This window comes from Eriocheir sinensis, chromosome 61 (genome assembly GCF_024679095.1).
Source record: "Eriocheir sinensis breed Jianghai 21 chromosome 61, ASM2467909v1, whole genome shotgun sequence".
In the NCBI taxonomy this organism is placed as follows: Eukaryota; Metazoa; Arthropoda; class Malacostraca; order Decapoda; family Varunidae; genus Eriocheir; species Eriocheir sinensis.
The window spans coordinates 5,437,422-5,461,059 of NC_066569.1; the positions used below are offsets into that span (position 1 = coordinate 5,437,422).

General features: G+C 42.6%; 1 protein-coding gene and 2 long non-coding RNA genes across 4 annotated transcripts; all 3 read right to left on the reverse strand.

The window, feature by feature from the left end:
• Positions 1–820: 820 nt before the first annotated feature.
• LOC126986233 (uncharacterized) lies at positions 821–5,472 on the reverse strand. Its single transcript, XR_007739432.1, has 2 exons — positions 1,471–5,472; positions 821–1,195 (listed from the first exon to the last, which is right to left on the reverse strand). It is a non-coding gene; the product is annotated as an uncharacterized LOC126986233 (long non-coding RNA).
• Positions 5,473–5,614: 142 nt separating this feature from the next.
• LOC126986232 (uncharacterized) lies at positions 5,615–6,725 on the reverse strand. The gene is made up of 2 exons (XR_007739431.1): positions 6,583–6,725; positions 5,615–6,446 (listed from the first exon to the last, which is right to left on the reverse strand). It is a non-coding gene; the product is annotated as an uncharacterized LOC126986232 (long non-coding RNA).
• A 7,677-nt stretch (positions 6,726–14,402) lies between these two features.
• On the reverse strand, positions 14,403–22,749 carry LOC126986234 (nuclear receptor coactivator 6-like). Of its 2 annotated transcripts, none has more exons than XM_050842201.1 (3): positions 22,686–22,749; positions 20,908–20,962; positions 14,403–19,941 (listed from the first exon to the last, which is right to left on the reverse strand). In XM_050842201.1, the coding sequence occupies exon 3, from the start codon at positions 19,906–19,908 to the stop codon at positions 15,958–15,960; it is 3,951 nt and encodes a 1,316-aa protein (XP_050698158.1). In that variant the 5' UTR covers positions 19,909–19,941; positions 20,908–20,962; positions 22,686–22,749; the 3' UTR covers positions 14,403–15,957. The 2 variants fall into 2 exon arrangements, with proteins under 2 accessions (XP_050698158.1, XP_050698157.1); XM_050842200.1 differs by having other exon boundaries at positions 22,590–22,734.
• Between the last annotated feature and the right edge of the window lie 889 nt (positions 22,750–23,638).

The following is a 23,638-nucleotide window of genomic DNA, read 5'->3' on the forward strand; positions in this document are numbered from 1 at the left end:
TCATCTCTCCCTCTCTCTGTCTATCTCTTGTCTGTATAAGTATCTGACTGTCTGTTTTTTTATTTATGTATCTGTGTTTGTTTATCTGCCTGTCTCAAGTCTGTATGTATTATGAAATGGTTTGTGTGAGTGATGATTTTTTTCTCACTTTTCTTGCTTAGTGGGGCTGGCCTTTAAGAAACATGATCCCCGCAGCTACTGGGTTAAAATGCCGCAGGACTTACCAATCTTTCTTTTGCTCCACTTCTTTCACACTCTTGGGAATCAAAATGGTGCAGGACTTTCCAATCTTTCTCTCTCTTGCTCCACTTCTTTCACACTCTTGGAAATCAAAATGCCGCAGAACTTTCCAATCTTTCTCTTGCTCCACTTCTTTCACACTCTTGGGAATCAAATTCCAATCTTTCTCTTGCTCCACTTCTTTCACTCTTGGAAATCAAATTGTGCAGGACTTTCAACCTTCTCTATTTTCTTTCTCTAATGTATATTAACCCGGTAGCAGCGCCGGTCCAAATTTGTGGCTTTACCGTGTACCAGTGACGGTCCAAATTTGTGGCTTTACCGTGTACCAGTGACGGGCCAAATTTTTGCCATGATATAAACCCCAAAAAATAGATGATGCATAAACTGATCACAAATCCGTTGATATATATTATGAAATGGTTTGCATGAGTGTTTTTTTTTCTCATTTTTCTTGCTTACAGGGGCCATTAAGAAACGTGATCCCCGCAGCTACTGGGTTAAAATGCCACTGGACTTTCCAATCTTTCTCTCTTTTGCTACACTTCTCTCTCACGCTCTTGGAAATTAAAACGCCACAGGACTTTCCAAACTTACGATCTATATTTACAAACACCGTCTCTCAGCGTTCCTTATATAAATCCTCCTTAGCTTACAAATCCTACAATCTACCGAAGCGCTTAAAAATACACAGTGTCCCGCCGAGAGGAGCAGATGCCTTCATAGGGGTTTAGATTCTACATAATAATAATAATAATAAATGAACTAATGGTATAGACTTTGCATTATTAAATCTGTCTTTGGAATGGTGGAAGATCTGCATAGGGAAAAATGATACGACTGCGAATTGTGGTCATACGGCTCAGTACAGAAAAATCGTGGCGTTATGGATGTTACAGTAGATTAAGAAAGGGAATTATCTTGAGTTAGTAAAAGAGATATGTGATTGAATAAACTAAAAGGAAAAATATTAAGACTGAGAATTGTAATGACAGGGTTGGGTACAGAAAAATTATGGCATTGTGGATGTTACCGTAGATTAAGAAAAGGGATAATCTAGCATTAGTAAAAGAAATATGTGATTGAAAAAGCTAAAAAGAAATATAATAATAGACTGAGAATTGTGGTCATACGGTTGGGTACAGAAAAATTATTGCATTGTGGATGTTACCGTAGATTAAGAAAGGGAATAATCTAGAGTTAGTAAAAGAAATATGTGACTGAATAAACTAAAAGGAAAAATATTAAGACTGAGAATTGTAATGAAAGGGTTGGGTACAGAAAAAAATATGGCATTGTGGATGTTACAGGAGATTAAGAAAAGGGATAATCTAGAGTTAGTAAAAGAAATATGTGATCGAAAAAGCTAAAAAGAAAAATATTAAGACTGAGAATTGTGACCATACAGTTGAGTTCAGAAAAATTATGGCATTATGGATGTTACAGTAGATTAAGAAAAGGGATAATTTGAGTTAGTAAAAGAAATATGTGATTGAAAAGCTAAAAAGAAAAATATTAAGACTGAGAATTGTAATGACAGGGTTGGGTACAGAAAAAAATATGGCATTGTCAATATTACAGTAGATTAAGAAAAGGGATAATCTAGCGTTAGTAAAAGAAATATGTGATTGAAAAAGCTAAAAAGAAATATAATTAGACTGAGAATTGTGATCATACGGTTGAGTACAGAAAAATTATGGCATTGTGGATGTTACCGTAGATTAAGAAACTGAATAATGTGAGTTAGAGAAATATAATAATAGACTGAGAATTGTGGTCATACGGTTGAGTACAGAAATATTTATGGCATTGTGGATATTACAGGAGATTAAGAAAGTGAAAAAACAGTTATACAAGTACGCAAAGAAAAAAATAAGAAAATAAGAAAAAATAAGAAAGAAAAATTGCTTTGGCTGTGGGCTTGTGATATCTTGAAGGCAATAAGTAACAAGATATATAAGAAAATAAGAAAGAGAAAGCTGATTTGGCCGTGGGCTTGTGATATCTTGAAGGCAATAAGTAACAAGATATATAAGAAAATAAGAAAGAGAAGCTGATTTGGCTGTGGGCTTGTGATATCTTGAATGCAATAAGTAACAAGATATATAAGAAAATAAGAGAGAGAAGCTGATTTGGTTGTGGGCTTGTGATATCTTGAAGGCAATAAGTAACAAGATAAAGAAAACATGAAAGAGAAATTGATTTGGTAAAGGGCTTGTGATATCTTGAATGCAATAAGTAACAAGATATATAATAAAATAAGAGAGAGAAGCTGATTTGGCTGTGGGCTTGTGATATCTTGAATGCAATTAGTAACAAGATATATAAGAAAATAAGAAAGGAAAGCTGATTTGGCTGTGGGCTTGTGATATCTTGAAGGCAATAAGTAACAAGATAAAGAAAACATGAAAGAGAAATTGATTTGGTAAAGGGCTTGTGATATCTTGAATGCAATAAGTAACAAGATATATAAGAAAATAAGAAAGAGAAGCTGATTTGGCTGTGGGCTTGTGATATCTTGAAGGCAATTAGTAACAAGATATATAAGAAAATAAGAAAGAGAAATTGATTTGGTAAAGGGCTTCTGATATTTCGATTGCCGGAAAAAAAAAAAAAAAAAAAAAAAAATCACGACAAAAACTATGCACTCACGACCTTAAAAATACAAAACAAACAAATAAACAAACAAAAATTAATCATACATATACATACAGAATAAAGGAAGGAAGCAATACATACACACTTAATCATCTTATACAACAAAATCTATAGACCAATACAGCGCAGTCCGATCGCTCTAATACAATCCATAAATCTAATAATACGAACACACATTTTCGGGCACAGTAAAGTAAGTATACATAACCAGGTCCTTCCGAAACTACGCACACATGTATACGCTGTGATAAGCGCACACGGAAATAAGATAGTAATAATAATAGGGATTGAAATGAAAGGTTACGGAAGGTGCTTTGTTAGTGTATTCCGGTACGTAATTTTCCGTTCGGTAATTGTTAAGAGATGTATTGGTAACTTGTTTTAATTTTTTTCTTTTCCTCCTATGTTTCTTTTTCCCTCCCTCCCTGGCTTTCTTTCCTCCATTTCTCCTCTCTCTTTCTTTCTTCCTTCTCTCTCTCCCATTCCCTTTTTTTTCTCCTTCCCTTCTTCCCTCCCTCTTTCCTCGCCTTTCTTCCCTCCTCCCTTTCTTTCCTCTTTCTCTCCCATTCACTTTTTTTTCTCCTTCCCTTCTTCCCTCCCTCTTTCCTCGCCTTTCTTCCCTCCTCCCTTTCTTTCCTCTTTCTCTCCCTTTCCCTTTTTTTTCTCCTTCCCTTCCCTCCCTCTTTCCTCGCCTTTCTTCCCTCCTCCCTTTCTTTCCTCTTTCTCTCCCATTCCCTTTTTTTTCTCCTTCCCTTCTTCCCTCCCTCTTTCCTCGCCTTTCTTCCCTCCTCCCTTTCTTTCCTCTTTCTCTCCCATTCCCTTTTTTTTCTCCTTCCCTTCTTCCCTCCCTCTTTCCTCGCCTTTCTTCCCTCCTCCCTTTCTTTCCTCTTTCTCTCCCATTCACTTTTTTTTCCTCTTCCAAATTGCTCTAAAGATTTGACACTGACGTTCCTTTTTTCCTCCTTCTCTTCCTTCTTACCCTTTCCTTCCTCTTCCTTCTTTGACCTCTCTTTCTTGCTCCTTAGCCTTTCTTTTCTATTCCCTCCCTTTATTTACATTTTCTTTTCTCCCTTTCTCACTAATCTTTCTTTCTCCCTTTCCTCCTTCCTGCCCTCACCACCTTTCTCTTCTCCCTCCCTCCCTTCCTCCCTTTCTTTCCTCTTCCCTCCACTTCACACAAAGAGATTCAAAACACCAACCTTAAACTCCTCCCACTCTCCCTTTCTAAAGAATAAGCCCCTCCCCTTTTTCTGTACAGAGCATATGATTGGCTGACACGAGTTTTAGGCCCCTCCCCTTTTTCAAAATAATGCATTTGATTGGCTAGGAGAGCAAATAGGCCCCTCCCTCCTTTTTCCCATAGAGAATATAATTGGTTAACTTGACACAAGCTCTGCCCCGCCCCTTCCCAGAGCAGTGAATGGCTGGCTGTGATTGGTGGAGGCTGCTGGGAGGGGGCGGGGCTTATGCGACAGGGTTATGCGAATGACTGAAAAAGTTGTATAAGTATAGAGAAGGGAGTGTAAATCTTATTTATGGATTATTTACAATACACAATAGGGGCTCACACACACACACACACACACACGCACACACAGACACACGCACACACCAGTGAAATCGTATAAACTAACCTATAAACTATGACTTCCGACACGCTTATTTTAATACAGTTTTGTGCATGAAATATACGGTAAAGTTAATGGTAACCGGCAAACACGTACTTACAAACACACTTACACTAATACTAACGCTGCCGTCGGACTAAGGGTTGCGGAAGGTGAGTTTATTTCTTTTTGTGCACTTTGTTCCTGATCTGAATTGTTATCATCACCAACTTTTGCATCGATAGAATATGTATATGTACCGTCGTTTTGTCTCTCCATATTTTTATTTATTTATTTATTTATTTTGCTTCCGTTGAAATATATCCAGCGTCCATTTGTCTTTTGTTTTGTTTTCTTTTTCTTTCTCTTTCTGCGTTAGTGTAAATTGGAAGGTAGAATCGGTTTTGTCTTTCCATTTTTTCTACTTTCTTCAGCTACTTCTTTTTTTTTTTGCATCACTAGAAACATGTAGCATTGTTTTTTTCCCTTTCCAGTTTTATTTTCTTCCTTTTCTTCCTCATCAATATCAATATTTAGCATTATATTTTGTCTTTTAAGCTTTCTTTTTCTTTTTTTTTCTTCTTTTTCTGCATCAATATAAAAACTGTACCACTAGTTTTATTTTGTCTTTTCATAGTTTTTTTCTTTTTTTTACATCAATTAAAATACATAGCATCAATTTCGTATTTCCATCGCTTTTCTTTTCTTTTCTTTTCCTTTTCTGCATCAATATAAAAACTGTACCACTAGCTTTATTTTGTCTTTTCATAGTTTTTTCTTTTTTACATCAATTAAAATATATAGCATCAATTTCATATTTCCATCGCTTTTCTTCTTATTGTCTCTTTTCTTTTCCTTTTCTGCATCAATATAAAAACTGTACCACTAGCTTCATTTTGTCTTTTCTTAGTTTTTCTTTTTTTTTACATCAATTAAAATATATAGCATCAATTTCGTATTTCCATCGCTTTCCTTCTTTTCTTTTCTTTTTTTCCCCTTTTTTGCATCAATATAAAAACTGTACCACTAGCTTCATTTCGTCTTTTCTTAGTTTTTCTTTTTTTTTACATCAATTAAAATATATAGCATCAATTTCGTATTTCCATCGCTTTTCTTTTCTTTTCTTTTCTTTTCCTTTTCTACATCAATATAAAAACTGTACCACTAGTTTTATTTCGTCTTTTCATAGTTTTTCTTTTTTTACATCAATTAAAATATATAGCATCAATTTCGTATTTCCATCGCTTTTCTTTTCTTTTCTTTTCTACATCAATATAAAAACTGTACCACTAGCTTCATTTCGTCTTTTCATAGTTTTTCTTTTTTTTACATCAATTAAAATACATAGCATCAATTTCGTATTTCCATCGCTTTTCTTTTCTTTTCTTTTCTTTTCCTTTTCTGCATCAATATAAAAACTGCACTACTGGTCTTATCTCGTCTTTCTTTGTTTAATTTTCTTTTTTCTGCGTCAATACAAACATGTAGCTTTTTTGTGTGTCTTTTCAGTTTTATTTATTTTCTTATCTACTGACCACTTATTAAATTATCTATATATGCAGCTTTGTTTAAGTTCTCCATTCTTGGTATTTCCGTTTAGTTTCATCTCTTTAATCATGTAGACATATTCTCATTTCTCTTTTTTTTCTTTACTTTCATATATTAAATAGTACCCCCATTTTGTTTTCCCATAGTTTTCTTTGGTGCTATTTCCCATCAGTTTTCTTTACGCTGTTTTCCTTCCATTACATTGGCTATTAATTTTTTTTTCAACCTTTATCTTCCATTCTACAATTTCTTTTCCATTTTTCTTCTTTCGTCTATTGAATTATACTCTCATTCCGTCTCTCCGTACATTTCTTTTCTTCTCTTGTCGTATTCGTAATCAGTTTTCTTTCACACTTTCCTTCAATAAGACTTTCAATATTTTCATTATTTCACCTACAATTTTTCTTCTTTCATCGACCAATTAAATCATTCTCTCATTCTGTCTCTCTTTTCTTCTCTTGCACTACTCATAATCAGTTTTCTTTCACACTTTCCTTCAATAAGACTTTCAATATTTTCATTTTTTTACCTTCTACAATTTTTCTTCTTTCATCGACCAATTAAATCATTCTCTCATTCTGTCTCTCTTTTCTTCTCTTGCACTATTCATAATCAATTTTCTTTCACACTTTCCCTCAGTAAGACTTTCAGTAGTATACAATTTAAAAATCCGCAATACGGCGAGACCGCGAACAGTGAACCGCGATATGGCGAGGGGCGACTGTATTTTAATTTTTTCACCTACAATTACCACTCACTGACCTACACACTATTAATTCTCACACTCTCCCCTTATTTCAAGCTTATGACTACACCCATTACAATTAAACTGCCCATTAACTAATTCTGTAACTGGCTCGGCATCACAGTTTGACAATACTCATTTGACACGTTTGGTAAATTTCTCACCTACTAAAGATAAGCTTGAAGTATTGATTATATTTCCCTAAAGGATTATGTATTTTACGTATTCGGTATACAGACAATGTTTTTTCTTTATCCCTGTGTGTGTGTGTGTCTGTGTGTGTGTAAATTGCCCTCAGTCTGATCACAAGCTGGACTCCTTATAATGTACCAGCAAGCACCCTCCCGACCCAAGCAAGCTCATTATAGTCAATCTCTGAGGACTCCCGGGACACACACACCCCATCCCCCGTGCTCAAGATGGAATAGTAACCGCTCCTGTCAGTGGAAGAATCGTGGGCCTGAATGGGGTTCGAACCTCCACCTACCAGACCCATGAACCCAGAACTCTACCACTGAGCTACCGGAGTGGTGTGCGGTGTGCCTGCATGTGCGTGCGTGTGTGTGTGTGTGTGTGTTTCCTTCTCCCTTCCTTCCTTCCTTCCCTCAGTACCTTTCTCTTCTCCCTCTCTCCCTCCCTCGCTTTCTTTCCTCTTCCCTTCACTTCACACACACACACACAGAAGCAAAACAATAACTCCCTAAACTCCTCCCACTCTCCCTCTCTATAGACTGATGGCCGCTTTCACAGTCGTTTTGCTTGTGTTGATCGTTACCAATGGCGCTAATCGATGCTATAGTTTTCCACGTGAAACTGGCCGATGGGGTAGTGGCGGCTGCAGGGTTAGCCTAGCCCCGCACCTTAACTCACACACTCAACACCTCTCGCTCCCTCTGCAGCCATCACTACCCCATAGGCCAGTTTCACGTGGAAAACTTTAGTGTCGATCGGCGCCATTGGTAACGATCACAAACAAAACGACTGTGAAAGCGGCCCTAGGCATGTGTGTGTGTGTGTGTGTGTGTGTGTTTGTTGAGGCTCAGGCACTGCAGGAAAAGGCTCGTCTTCTGTCAATACTATTTATTGAGTGGGTGCACAAAGATAAAAAATAGTAATAAATAAATACATACAATGAAATAAAACAAAGAAACTAACCATGAATGCACTTCTTCAACTAAACCTACCTATGTTTTTGTCTAACTCGTTTTACCATCACTTCAGAGTTTGTTTCCTTGCTCTCCTTCCTTCCCCCTAATTGAATGAGAACTAATGACGCTGGCTGACTCTTCCTTCCTTCTCTTCCTTTACTTTCTAACTCATTAATCATCTCATCATATTGATTGAATGGAAACTAATGACGCTGGTTGACTCTTCCTTCCTTCTCTTCCTTTACTTTCTAACTCATTAATCATCTCATCATATATCTTGTTTCCTTCCTTTCTTTCCTTTCCCCCAGTGGCTGATAGACGAGAAAGGGACGTCTATGGCTGAATGAGAACTAATAATGCTGGTTGACTCTTCCTTCCTCCTCTTCCTTTACTTTCTAACTCATTAATCATCTCATCATATATCTTGTTTCCTTCCTTTCTTTCCTTTCCCCCAGTGGCTGAAGAGAAGAGAAAGGGACGTCTGTGATTGAATGGAAACTAATGATGCTTGCTGGCTTTCCCTTCCCTCCTTCCCTTTCTTTTCTAACTCATTAATCATCTTATCATATATCTTGTTTCCTTTCTTTCTTTTCCCCCCAGTGGCTGAAGAGAAGAGAAAGGGGCGTCTACGATTGAATGGAAACTAATGATGCTTGCTGGCTTTCCCTTCCCTCCTTCCCTTTCTTTTCTTCCTCCTCCTCCTCCTCTATTCTCTAACCCATTCACCATCAAGTCATATGTTTTCCTTCCTTCCTTCCTTCCTTTCCTTTCCCTTGACTGGCTATTAGACCGACAATGTTGACTGATACCTCTTCCTTCCCTTCCCTTCCTTCCTTCCTTTTACGTGTCATATAGTATCCCCCCGGACCTTCCCTTTATTCAACTATCTGAATAAAATGAGAGAAAAAAAGAAAAAAAGGGTCCCATTTTATTTTTCCCCTCCTGGGCAAACTTTTTCTGTATGTGTGTGTTATTGAAACGTTCTAATTAATTTCCTTTTTTTTTTTAGCTGCTCCATCTCCGGCACTTTGTAGGGGTTTGTCCATTCTAAAACCCAGCCTTCTCATGTCTTGTTAGTCTTCAGGAACAATGATGTGGCTGTTTTGTCTTTATATGGCTCATTTTTCAAGGCGTGGTTACTATGCTTGGTTTCGTTGATTTTTTTTTATATGACTTTTTACGACCGTGTTTGCAATATGTCGCTTAACTCTGGGAAAATTAAACAGTCCTAATTAACTCCCCCCCCCCAAAAAAATGTCAAATTACCCACAGAATAGTTAATAAGTACTAACACGACATTGCAAAAAACATCACCATATCCTTCTGTAATCTCTTCCCCTCCCTCTGCATCAATACCCATCATCAGCGACATGTACTTTCTTCTCCGACGTCAACTCAAAAACAGACACCAAACTACGCCCTTCCCCCCCTCCCCCCCCCCACCCACACAATAGGGACGATACCAATAGCATAGTCACGTTAAAGCGCAAAAAATAGCGGTATAAATATATTAAGTTTATACTCCTAAATCTCATAATACATAATAATAATAATAATAATAATAATAGTAGAAGTAGTAGTAGTAGTATAAGTACAAGAAAATCAAATACTTATACCTTAATAGTACAGACGTAGTTGTAGTAGTCGTAGTAGTAGTAGTAGTAGTAACGCCCCTCAACTTACGATGTTCCGACTTACGATTTGGCGACTTTACAATGACACAACAGCGGTAAAATTTGGAAGACTCTGCGGCGTGTACTTTGAATCTCGACTTTTGATCAGACTTCCAAATATCACAAAACACAAAAAAATATAAGCCTTGCGTACGGAGACTCCACCCGATCGTAGGCTTTGGCAAGTGTTCCGACTCTGGGCACGTTTACGGTAAGGGCAGACTAGGCTATGACGCTCGGGAAGTGAGAAATTACGTCCAACTTTGCGTGTGTTTGTTTTCGGAATGTAACTATCGTAAGCTTCATCGTACGTCGAGGAGTGATGGTAGTGGTTGTAATCGTCAATATACAATGCTTTGGCCCACACACTACGCTACCACTACTACTACCACGACTACTACCGGCATCGTTTCCCCCATAAAGCATAATACGTACATAATCGTAAGAGCTAAGAACGGAAATCTCTCGTCATCGCTGGAGTGCATCGACGTAAACCACCGCCCTCAAATGTCTATGTTCTGGCGTACACTCACACACTCGCTCGGTTGCATAAAGAGTAGAAATGTTACGGTTAAGTCTGTGCGTGTGTGTTCGTCTGTTTGTATGGTTTCGCTACGGTTATTCTTTCGTTTGTTTTTTGTTTTGTTTCACGTACGGCTTCGTGTTTATTTTTTTTTTTTTTGGTCATGGGTTTTGCTGCGATTCTGTTTTTTTTCCCGTGTCTGTCTGTCTGTTGATTTTTTTCCGTTCGTTTTTTTTCTTTAATTTTCATTTGTGGTTCGTCTTTTCTCTTTCCCTTCCTTTCTCGCACTTCCATTTCCTCTACTTCATCTTTCAATCACTTCCTTTTTTCTTCTCTTTTCCGACATGTCATTCGCTCACTCAGTCTTTCTTTTTCTCTAATTACGTCATTCCATTTTCCTTTGTTCATTTTCATAAGGGTTTCCGTCACTCCTCACCTCCCGTACGCACACCCCATACAAAGGTCTTTCTATTAGGGGTCAGGGCGAGGGGGAGGAAGTGAAGGAGTGGGGGGCTGTTTTCTTAGGTATGAATCGCTTTTCAATACATTTTTTCTTTTCCATATAAGGGGATGTTTTTCACTAATATATTTCTTCCATAGTTTTCTTCTTTTCCGTACTCTGTCTGCCTTTGGATAATGCTTGATTCACCACACAACCTTCCGCTCTTTGTCAATTTACAGCTTTCTATTTGTATGTAACTTTTTATCATATTCACAACCTTGTATTTTCATTGATGGGTATACTAAACTCTCTACTAAATTTTCTAACACACTTTTCAGGTTTTCATTTTTTTCCACATCTAACACTTTTTTTAGTCACATACATATATATTTACACTCGATCACCTATGTTTCTCAGTGATCGTTATTTTTCTATTTTTGTGGTGACCTTTTCGTATTCTCGACCTTTTTCTCTCTTTCTTTTACATTCATTCAATTTTAAGTTCATCGCTAATATAGTTTTTCTTTCTGACACCTTTTCACATTCCGCAACTTTCCTTCTCTTTTTACGTTCCTTCAAAGTTTTAAGTTCGTCGCTAATATACTTTTTTCTATCTGACGACCCTTTTCACTTTCCGTACCTTTCTTTTTTCTTTTCTTTTACGTTCCTTCAAAGTTTTAAGTTCGTCGCTAATATACCTTTTCTATCCGATGACCTTTTCACATTCCGCAACTTTCCTTCTTTCTTTTACGTTCCTTCAAAGAAACAAGTTCATCGCTAATATATTTTTTTCTATCTGACGACCCTTTTCACTTTCCGCACCTTTCTTTTTTTTCTTTTTAACATTCCTTCAAAGTTACAAGTTCGTCGCTAATATACTTTTTTCTATCTGACCCTTTCACATTCTTTCCTTTTCTTTCCTTTACGCCCTTCAAAGTTTTTATCGGTCTTTGGTATCTTTTCTAACATTCCTTCAAAGTTACAAGTTTCTGCCTAAACTTTTTTTCTCTCCACGTTTTCACAAGTACATGTTTTTACTTCATAACTACATACTCACTAATACTTGTCAACACTTTTCCCTGTCTCCCGGTAATACATTAGTTATCCCTACATACATACATTTTCTCTCTTAAATCACACTGCTTCCGATACTTCGTTTTTTGCATTCTGTATTCCTTATGTTTGTTATCTCCTCCTTTGTGAAAATAAAGTATATACACATTACATTATATACAATACTTCACCCCTTGCCCTTGTAGCATAGCCTAGGCCTCCTCTGCCTTGCTCACACACACACACACACACACACACACACGCAAATGGAAAGGGGTACCCATGAATGGTTCCACTTATAAAACTCTAATTGTTGTTGTTGTTGTTATGAGGCTTTCTAATCATCAAACCTCCTCTTCATTATTGATTTCAGTCTCTCGGTATAACATTTCTCTCCCTCGTATTTATCTCTCTCTCGGAAATGCTCACTGATGCAAAAATGAAGGTTGTTTTATAGCGCTTTCTAATTATCAAACCTCCTCTTCATTATAGATTTCAGTCCCTCGGTATAACATTTCTCTCCCTCGTCTTTGCCTCCCTCTCGGAAATGGTCACTGATGGTACGTTTTCTAATCAAACCTCTCTCCTCTTTCATTATAGATCCTTAGTATAACATTTCTCTCCCTCGTCTTTGCCTCCCTCTCGGAAATGGTCACTGATGCAAAATTGAAGGAAGAAAAACAAATTACCTTACACTCATTTCCCCAAGCCAGCTCCTTTTTCTATCCCCACCTCTCCTTTCTTTCTTCCCATTCTCCCACCCATGCATCATCTACTTCCCTCTCTCCCTCTTTTTCCTTTCCTCCTACTCTTCCTCCTCCCCTACACTCCCCCTTCTCTCTCTCTCCCTACACTTTTCTCTCCTGCCACAATAATGATAAGTAATAGAAATAAGTGAGATAATTGTGCTAGTGTGTGTGTGTGTGTGTGTGTGTGTGTGTGTGTGTGTGTGTGTGTGTGTGTGTGTGTGTGTGTGTGTGTGTGTGTGAAAAGGACAGTCAATACATTCAGTTTGGAAAAATTTGCAGCTTTTCTAATTATTTTTGTCTGGTAATAATAATAAAAACAATAATAAACGGTTTAAGAGGCTATTTCCATTCATCCATCTATTGTTTTCCCTTCCCATTTTCTTTCTCGAGGCACAAATGGACTATTATTACAAGGCATACAGGGTCATATTCTTAGTTAAACATTTCGCTGCCAAACCTCACATATTCGAGAAGGCTTTCGCAGGACTGTTAGGCATTTCTGGGGGTAGTTTCATGACCCTGGTGGTAGTGTGACCCTTCCTCTGTGCTGTGAACCTAGAGAAACACATATTTGACAAGGCTTTCGTGGGAGTTGTAGGCATTTCTGGGGGTAGTTTCATGACCCTGGTGGTAGTCTAACCCTTCCTCTGTGCTGTGAACCTAGAGAAACACATATTTGACAAGGCTTTCGTGGGAGTTGTGGGCATTTCTGGGGGTAGTTTCATGACCCTGGTGGTAGTCTAACCCTTCCTCTGTGCCGTGAACCTAAAGAAACACATATTTGACAAGGCTTTTGTGGGAGTTGTGGGCATTTCCGGGGGTAGTTTCATGACCCTGGTGGTAGTCTGACCCTTCCTCTGTACTGTGAACCTAAAGAAACACACATTTGACAAGGCTTTCGTAGAAGTTATGGGCATTTCCGGGGGTAGTTTCATGACCCTGGTGGTAGTCTGACCCTTCCTCTGTACTGTGATCCTAAAGAAACATATTTGACAATGCTTTCCTACGAGTTGTGGGCATTTCTGAGAGTAGTTTCATGACCCTGGTGGTAGTCTGACCCTTCTCTGTACCATGTGCTTAAAGAAACATATATATGACAAGGCTTTTATAGGAGTTGTGAGCATTTCCAGGGGTAGCTTTATGACCCTGGTGGTAGTCTGACCCTTCCTCTGTGCCATTAATCTAAAAAAACACATATTTGACAAGGCTTTCATAGGAGTTGTGGGCATTTCCGGGGGTAGTTCAATGACCCTGGTGGTAGTGTGACCCTTCCTCTGTACCATGAACCTAAAGAAACACATATTTGGCAAGGTTTTCATAGGAGTTGTGGGCATTTCTGAGGGTAGTTTTATGACCCTTCCTCTGTACCATTAACCTAAAGAAACACATTTTTGACAAGGCTTTTGTAGATGTTGGGTATTTCCAGGGGTAGTTTCATGACCCTGGTGGTAGTGTGACCCTTCCTCTATACTGTGAACCTAAAGAAACACATATTTGGCAAGGCTTTTATAGGAGTTGTGAGCATTTCCAGGGGTAGTTTTATGACCCTTCCTCTGCACCATGAACCTAAAGAAACACATATATGACAAGGCTCTCATAGGAGTTCCGGCCATTTCCGACAAGGCTCACATAGGAGTTCTGGGCATTTCCGGGGGTAGTTTCATGACCCTGGTGGTAGTCTGACCATTCCTCTGCACCATGAACCTACGCAAACACTCACGAAAACCCAACTGATCACCTTTAGGGCCTGCGGAAATACCTGATGTAAGGGGCGGAAGCAACTGAGAGCATCGATCATAACACAACCTCTTCCGCTAGAATTCTATGGCACAGGAGCGAGTGGACAGAGTGGATAAGAATAGATGTATAATACTGAGTAGATATAATGTGTTTGTTTTGGTGTAAGTATTGTGCAAATAATACTATGGAGTCCCCTGTTGGTTTGAATCAATATTGTAGTAGTAGTAGAAGTAGAAGTAGAGGTAGTAGTAGTAGGAATAATAATAAAAACAATGATGATAGGACAGCAATAATAATAATGATAATAATAGTGATGAATAAAAAGGTCACAGTACAAATTATTATGAGATAGGAACACATAGGCCTACATTATTTATTTTTTTCCTCTCTCGGTCATTCTATTTTCTTTCTTTCTTCTTCCTCTTTTCTTTATTTATGTTGAGCTGCCTTCAACTTGTATGACTTTTCCTTTATTTTCCTGTCTTTTCATTGATTTGAGTTTTCCCGTTAATTTTTTTTTTGTCTTGTTCTTTTCAGTGTTTTTTTTTCCATCTTTTCCCTTTAATCCAACTTATGCAACTTTTCTTTTTGTGTTTATTTCCAGTTTTCTTTTTATGTCATTCTTTTTCAGTCTTTTCACACCTGTTCTGATATTTTCCTTAATTTAACTACATACAACCTTTTCCTTCATTTTTTCCTCATTTTCTGACATTTTCATATCTTTTCATTACTTCATTTTTTTCCTTTGTTATTTTTGTTCAGTCTTTTCACGTTTTCCTATATTTTCCTGCATTCAATTATAACTTTTTCCTTTTTCCTTCTTTTTTCCTAATTTTTTTTAACATATTTTCTGACATTTTCTCATCTTTTCATTACTTACTTTTTTCCTTTATCATTTTTGTTCAGTCTTTTCACAGCTGTTCTAATATTTTCCTTAATTTAACAACAACCTTTTCCTTTTTTCCTCCTTTTTTTCCTTATTTTCCTGTATATTTTCTGACATTTTTACATCTTTTCATTCCTTACTTTTCTTCTTTTGTCATTCCTGTCCAGTCTTTTCACACATATTTTCCTTAATTTAACTACAACCTTTTCCTTTTTCCTTCTTTTTTTCCTCATTTTCCTGTATATTTTCTGACATTTTCACTTCTTTTAATTACACATGTTTTCCTCTATGTCATTCTTGTCCAGCTCTTTTCACATATTTTCCTACATTTTCCTTATTTTCACTTACAACTTTTCCCTTTTTCCTATTAACCTACTTTCCTTTTTCTTTTCTTTCTTTTCCAGACATTTCACTTCACTTGTTTATTTATATGTGTCATTTCTCGTCCAGTTCTTTCAAGCATTTTCTTATAGTTTTCCTTATTTCATGTTCTTTTTCTAGATATATTTACAAACACAACCCACTGTCCCTTCTCTATCCCATCAAACACCCTGCCCATCACCCATACCCTTCCTGGAGTGATGGGGTGATGGGGAGGGAGGGGGAGGGATTGTAGGGTAAGGAGAGAGCGAGTGCGGGAGAGAGGGAGGGAGGGAGAAAGTCAAGTCAGTCTACCCTTAAAATTATTGACCCATTTTCTATTCCTCTTGTTTTTGTTCTTTATTCTGCGACACTCTTTTCAGTCTTCCATCCTTTTCACACCCATCGTTTTCTGTTCTTCCTATCATCATTCTCTCCTTTCTACACCCGTTTTCCACTCTTCTACCCTCTTTTCTGTTCTTTCTATTTTCACTGTCCCATCTACAGCACCCTTTTCTATTCCTTCTATTTCCATTCTCTCGTCTACCACACCCTTTAATTTTCACTCTCCCTCTCCCACCCCCTTCACACCCTTCTCTTCTTCTTGGGGCGGGGCGGCGGCGGGTCCTGCGAGACGAACAGGGTGAGTTTGCACGAGTTGCACTTCACTGTCATGAGATAGGACGAGCACTGGACCGTGGCTTGCAGGGGGTTGAAGGCCGTGTAGCAGGAAGGGCAGACATCAGGGCACGGCTCGCTGGGGTACTTGACGATGAGGTAATTCTCGTTCTTGACCTGCCAGGAGTCCGCTTGCAATCCCTTGGGCAGCTTACGGGAGCTCGGCGTGTGTGTGACATTGTGTGCGACAGTGTGGGATTTCGCTTTCGTCTCCCACTGTCGGATGAGGGTCGTCCCCGCTACGTTCTGCCGGAGGATGGTTGGCGGGGGCGTCGGCGGCGTCGGTGTTGGTTCGTCAAGGATCACGACGTCCGATTGCGCTACCGGTGTCGCTTCGGGAGTTGTCGTTTTGGATAGCGTCGGAGTTGAGCGCTGCGTTGTCGAGGGTGACGGCGTGAACGAGGCGGCATTAGTGTTGTTGCTGGTGAGGATTGAGTGCAGCTGTGTGGCGGCCTGGCTGATGATCGGGATGGTCGGGGGCGGGGTGGCCTTGCTGCGGGTGATGGCGGCTCCGTCCGACTGCTCTTTGGTGTTGCTGTTTGGGGTTGGCGGCTGGCTGAGCGAGGAGAAGTTCCGAACCTTTACCATGAGTTGGGTGCTCTCCAGCGAGGGTGAGGCGGATGGTGTTAGGGACTTCCGGGAGAGCGTGGTGGTGTTGCCCTGCTCCGTGGTGGTGACCGTGGTGGTGGCGGTGTTGGTGGTGGGGGTCGGGGTCGTCGAGGTGACTTCCTCTGCATCCGAGTCCATCCCCGCATCATCCATCACCTCCATGGGGTCATCCACCGACTCATCCGACTGTGTTACCGGCGGGGACTCGATGACGCACACCGGCTCGATATGCGGAGGCTTGGAGGGCGGCTGCGGGGGTGTTGGTTTCATTAACATCACTGGCTTGGTCACTATGCCGTCCTGGACCATGAGGACCGGCTGTGTGGTGGCCCTGACCGATGGACTGAACGTGGTGGATGTGGAGGTGGAGTCATTTACCACGGGGCTGTTCGACCGCGAGGAGAGCTCAGCGATGTGCGGGGGGAAAGCAGCGACGCCCTTCGTGAGCTCCTCGCTGAACGCCTTGGGCTCGGCCGCGACTCGCTCCTGAATGTACTTCTGGCAGCGCTCGTAGGCGTAGCACCATGGGGACACACTCTCCAGCGCCACCAGCTTGTTGATATACGTGTAGATCTCCTCCACGATCTCCGAGACGGGTGGCGGCTTTGTCTTCCCGGCACAGAAGCGTTTGATGACCAGCTCCTTCCGGATGTAGTAGGAGAGGTGCTCAATCGGATCGCTCGCCCATTTGCTAAAGTTGTGCTTCTTGTTGGGGCTACTGAAACACGTGCTCTTGTCAGGGTTCGTCAGGTCCTCCTTCAGTAGCCGGCACCCCATGAGGCGACGGTTGCAGTAGTGGCACCGTACGAACCCGAAAAACAGGTGATTCTTGAACTGCGGTCCTTTGACGTTCGTGTCGCAGACGTAGCACATCACCGCCACCTTCTCCTTCCCGGCCGGCATCCTGGTGGTCTCGAAAAAGCTCGTCTTCTTCGGCATCACAATCCTCTTCACGCGGATCTCGTTCTCCGGCATGGGGGGAGTCTGAGTCTTGGGGTAGGTGGGCCTCTCCTTCGGTCTCTCCTTGGGCGTCTCCTTCGGTGCCTCCTTCTGCTGTGGTGGTTTCTGTGGCGGTTTCTTCGTCTTTTCCGCCTCGTCGTCCTCGTGCGAGACCCGCGACGTCACGAAAAGTATCTCCGGGTTCAGCTCAGGGCTCGCAGGTGGTGGAGTCTCAACTTTCGGCTCCACGATGTAAACAGTCGGTATCTCCACCACCTTCTCTAGGGCACTGCTTTGCTCCTCCTCCGTGAACGACAGCACCTCAGGCTCCTCGGCGGCAGGGCTTCCCGACGGTGATTTTGGCGGGGAAGGGCTGCCAGAAGTGTCCGTGGTTTTGTTATTCACGCTGTCGGTCTTTCCCTTCTCTCCCTCTGGTGAGTTCCGGGAAGGGGGTCTGTTGTCTGTGGTGGGCTGGGGGTCTGTGGGCTTGCTACTGGTCTGGTCTTGTTGGTCTGTCTCCGCTCCCTCCTCCTCCACATCGTCAACCGTCTCCATTAGTTCTGGTTCCTGTGGGGTGGTTTCTGTGTCCTTGGTTGGGGGTGCATCCTCCTTGGGTGTGTCCTGTGAGGCGGCAAGGCTTTCCGATGTTCTGGGGCTTCTGTGGGTGGCTGTGCTGTCCTCCTTCTCCTCCTCCTCCTCCTCCTCTTCCGTACACATTTTCTCTGGGTTGTCTGATGCTGTCTCCTTCTCTGGCTCCTTTTCCCCCTTTTCTGTGTCCTCTGTGGGTGTTGTTTCTGTGGGTGAGGTGGGTGTGTCCTTGTCCTCATCCAGGGGCGGGGGCGGGGACTTGCTACGAGGCGGACACCCATTTTCGGGGGCGACTTTCCCAGCATCCGTTTGTGGGTTTCCGAGGAGGGACATGAACATCTCCGTGGGCTGTTCCTGTTGTTGTTGTTGTTGTGGCACGTCCTCACCCTGGCACTCATCCCTCGCACCCTCCGAACAGCTCGACATATCACCCGGGACATGATCCTCGGGTGATGTCTTGGCTTGGAGGCTCGAGTCACTCTCAAGCGCTGACTCGAGCTGGTCGATGAGAGGGTTGGAGTCATCGCTGAGTCCGAGATCGAGCTGACTCATAGAGGAAGCCGAGTCGCCCCTTTCGAGCCGTCCGATAGGGGTGCCGCTACTGTCGCACGCCCCGGGATAGAGCGGGGTGAGGTGCATGGTGTCCTGGGGGGGCGCCTCGGCCATTGTGGTTGCCGGCGGGCGGATGGAGAGCGGAGTCGTGTCGCCGTTATGGTTAACCCGCATGGAGTTGTTGACATCGCCTGCCATGGTGATGTGCGGGGCGTGCGGGGCGTGCGGGGGTATATGCTGCGGGGGGGTCTGCACGGAGAGGCCAGAGTGTCCCCGCTGGTCTTGGGCGAATGTCGCGTTCGGGAGGATCTTCTGTATGGAGAGAGGATTAGATGGGACAGTCAGAATCCCCCCTCCTCCTCCTCCTCCTTCTCCTGATATCTTCTTCCCTCCCTCGAGCTCATTCAGGAACGACATAACCATCATCTCATTATCTGGCTGGACTTTGGAAGGGGGGGGGAGAGGAGCGGGGTGTATAGGTGGAGGGGGGTGGAGTGGGGCGGTGTGGATGGGCGCTGGGGCCATGTCCACTCTCGGTCCACCTAAGAGTGACTGCACACTATACCGGTGGTCATCCGGGCGGGAGAACGTCTTATTCTGTTGTTGTTGTTGTTGTTGTGGTGATGGTGGTGGTGGTTGTGGTGGTTTGTACTGCTGCTGCTGTTGCTGTTGTTGTTGTTGTTGTTGTTGTTGTTGTTGTTGTTGTTGATGTATGTGCTGGTACTGCTGCTGTGGGGAGTGTGACGGCTGCTGTATTTGAATAACCTGGTGGTGCTGTGGTAGGCTCTGGTGCTGCTGCTGGTGGTGCTGGTGTGGCGGGAGGTGGTGCGGGAGGTGATGTGACTGTGGGGGCGGCTGCGTTACCGGGGGTAGCCGCGGGGGAAGCTGCTGCTGGGATGGCGTCGGGAGTAACGGCGGCGTGGGAAGCAGCCCCGACGGATGATGCGGCGGCGGGTGATGCGGCGACGGGTGATGAGGCGGTTGGTGCGGTCCCATGTGGTGCTGGTGCTGGGAGTGTGGCGGCGGGGGCGGCTGCTGCATGGGTTGGGTGTGCTGAGGCATCTGCTGCTGCTGCTGGGGCTGCTGGTGGTCCTGAAGCTGCTGGAGGAGGTGCTGCATGTAGACCCAGGAGGTTGGGGTGGGCTGGTGGGGTCCCTGCGGCCCATCCATCTTCACCTCCTTCGGTCACCTTTTGCTCCCCCCCTGCCGAGGTAACAAACAGGTAAGGGTTCAGGGCGCAACATAACCATCGTTAGCTTAAGTTAGGTACCTGGATGCCTCTTTTAAAGCTTGTCGATCTTTCTTAACATGCATTCTCAGGGGTCTTTCACTCCCCCCTGCCGAGGTAACAAACAGGTAAGGGTTCAGGGCGCAACATAACCATCGTTAGCTTAAGTTAGGTACCTGGATGCCTCTTCTAAAGCTTGTCGATCTTTCTTAACATGCATTCTCAGGGGTCTTTCACTCCCCCCCTGCCGAGGTAACACACAGGTAAGGGTTCAGGGCGCAAAATAACCATAGTTAAGTTAGTAGGTACCCTGGATGCCTCTTCTAGCTTGTCGATCTTTCTTAACATGCATTCTCAGGGTCTTTCATAACAAACAGGTAAGGGTTCAGGGCGCAACATAACCATCGTTAGCTTAAGTTAGGTACCTGGATGCCTCTTCTAAAGCTTGACGATCTTTCTTAACATGCATTCTCAGGGGTCTTTCGCTCCCCCCTGCCGAGGTCCCCTGCATCAGTCTGTTACATCGAGGGTTCACTGTAGTTTAATATATTCATGAATGTTACTGTTGGAATAGATTGGAAGCAGCAAGTAGCGGGCTTTTTTTTATTATTGTTTCCTTTTTTGTGTGCCCTTGAGCTGTCTCCTTTGTTGTAAAAAAAAAAAATAAATAAATAAATAAATAAATAAATAAAAGATAGATAGTTAGACAGGAAAAGTAGACGGTAACTAAAGGTAGAAAAACGACACAATAAAGAGAAGGAAAATGATGATAGGAAGAGAGAAGAGGAACAAGGAACAGAGAAAACACCAGATGAGGAAAGGAACATGAAAAAACTATATGGTAGCAAGTCATGGTTATCTGCTAGCTTCACCCTGTCCTGCAAACCCCAAGCTAGCAAGGACAGTGTAATGGTGAGTCAACGGAGGTGTTCTTGCCGTACCTTATGTCTCCCGCGATGGCTGACGTTCAAGTCCTTCACTGCAGACACACACAAACTGCAAGGAAAGAATTGGACCATTAAAACCTTGGCTACACACACACACACACACACACACACACACACATACACACATGACACTCATTCTAGAGGAGAGTATCAAGACATCTCTTTACACAAAATTGACCTCTCTTTTCGCCTCTCGTTCTTTCAGCTTTTGTTTGGAGCTCAGCGTCTAGCAGGCTATTTTTGTTACTCAGATGATTTCATTTTTTTCCCCCCTTGAGCTGCCTCCCTTACTGTAACACACACACACGAGTACACAGTAAAAATTGAGGAAAGGAAGATGCTTGAGAGACAAAGAAATATAGCTTCCCGCAAAGAAATATTGAGGTTTGGAACAGACTAAGTGAGGATGTAGTATCGGCAAAGAGTGTGCATAACTTTAAGGAATAGCTGGACAAATACAGATATGGAGACAGGACCACACGAGCGTAAGCCCAGGCCCTGGAAATCAACAACTACGTAAATACAACTAGGCAAATACACAGGGCAATTCATATCGTTCTCAACATTCACACTTGTATGTATATCTCCACAACATACAGGAACACTTAAATTTTCACAGATGGCTCACACTTTCCCTCCCCTGCCTCCACCTGTACAGCCATCTACCTCCCGGCCTTCCACACCTCCACCATCACAGGGGCATAAGACCATAAGAACATAGGGAGACTGCAAGAGACCTAATGGCCTACACAGGGCAGCTCCAGATTCCCCCCCACTGCCACCTGTCATCCTCGTCCATGTAGCTATCCAGTCTACTCTTAAAACAAGCTATCGTCCCTGCACTAACTATGTGATTGCTGAGTCTATTCCATTCCCTCACCACCCTATTACTAAACCAATACCTGCCTATATCTCTCCTAAATCTATACTTTTCTAATTTTAATCCATTACTGCGTGTTCTATCCTGCTGGCTAATTCTCAGCACTTTACTTATATTGCCTTTGTTGTAACCCTTGACCCATTTGAATACTTCTATCAGATCTCCCCGCACTCTTCGTCTCTCTAGAGAATGTAAGTTTAAATGTTTCAGCCTATCTTGATATGGGAGGTTCCTCAGCCCCTGAATCATCTTGGTCATCCTCCTCTGAACTGATTCTAGCAAGTTGATGTCCATTCTGTAGTGTGGGCACCAAAACCGGACAGCATATCCTAAGTGTGGCCTAACTAACACCAAGCGATACAAAGCGTTACAGGTCAAAAGGGGAAGAAGGCCATTACAGGTCAAAGCGTTACAGGTCACAAGAAGGCCCTTACAGGTCAAAAGAATGCTGTTAAAGGTCAAAAGAAGGTCGTTACTGGTAAAAAAAAAAAAAAGGCTATTACAGGTCAAAGAGTTACATGTCAAAAGAAGAAGAAGCCCGTGCCCCCCAGCCTGGCCAGCCCCGTGAACCACCCCAGGGGAAGAAGCTTTTAAGGGCCCCGGGAGGAAAGCCTTAACCCTTTATTCATACAGGCCCCGATCCTCCCACAGGGGCGGAGTGCCTGACCGCGCCCCCCATCCTGGGCACGCCCCCGGGGAGGCGAGCCTCGCGTGGGCGTCCCCGGGGCAGCCTCATCCAGGGTCAGCCCCCGCCCCGCACCCCGCCGCACCCCGTCCCGCACCCCACGCCCCTCACCTCCTGCCCTGCTGCCCGGCCCTCGGCGTGACCTCTGCCCCTGGGGTGACCTGAGGCGGGGGTGCTGGTGCCCTGGGGGAGCCGCGCGGCGCTCACCTGTTTGTAAACACGCAATGGCGGGCCTGGACGGGGAGGCCAAGTTATCGTACTCGCAGCACTGGGTTTTACTATTCATAACGCGTAACGACCTTAACAAAACCTCGATAATTAACGGCTTTAGTAATAGATAGATATGGGTATTGATAGTTTTGTGGGCGCGACGGTTCTTAGTCTGCAATCGGCAAAAATAATAAACCGAGTACGACACTCTGGTACCATTTGGTGTCTTGAGGCAGGCGCGTAACAGGGACCCTTTATATAACCATGCTGCCTCGTCTAGGGGTACAAACTTTTATTTCTTACCACGCCAGACAGTAGAAAAAACTAAAATCCGGCGAAAAACTGACTATTCACGGCTTTTTACACTACTAAATTGCTTATGAGAGGCGTTTTATATAGACTTACGTAACGCTCTGATGATAGATGCAAGACTAATATATATGGCTCTCTACTATAATTTAACTACCATGAAATAATGCACAGGGAAAAGAGAACTAAACGCATATCCTGTCTTCTTATCCCGCTCGTTTTTAAAAATGGAGCGGAAAAATAGTGAAGCTGGTGAGTAATTTCCTATCGATTCTCAGGCGGCGGGAGATGAAGGGAAAAATGGCGAAATAAACATAAAAAGCCCCAAAAAACGCAATACAAGCTCATTTTCCCTTAGCATTTATAAGTTCCTATGATTTTATGAACAAAGGAAGGGGGGACTATCATATTACGGGACTTTCCATAATTATTTTTCTCTTCTCTTCTTACTAATGTCTGATGGAAATATAACGCAAGGCATACTCGTTTTCCATTAATTTTCAAGAAGTTCTAATTAAGTTTACGAATTATATATGCGAGAAGGGGAAAATGAGACGGGGGTAGATATAGCCTTATAAATATTTCCCCTTTTCGTTTCTCAATGGCCGATGAAAATATAACACTATATTATTTTTACTTTC

Bases quoted from the DNA above. Each gene is read 5' to 3' on its own strand.
- LOC126986234 (XM_050842201.1), bottom strand. From the start codon at position 19,908: ATGGATGGGCCGCAGGGACCCCACCAGCCCACCCCAACCTCCTGGGTC.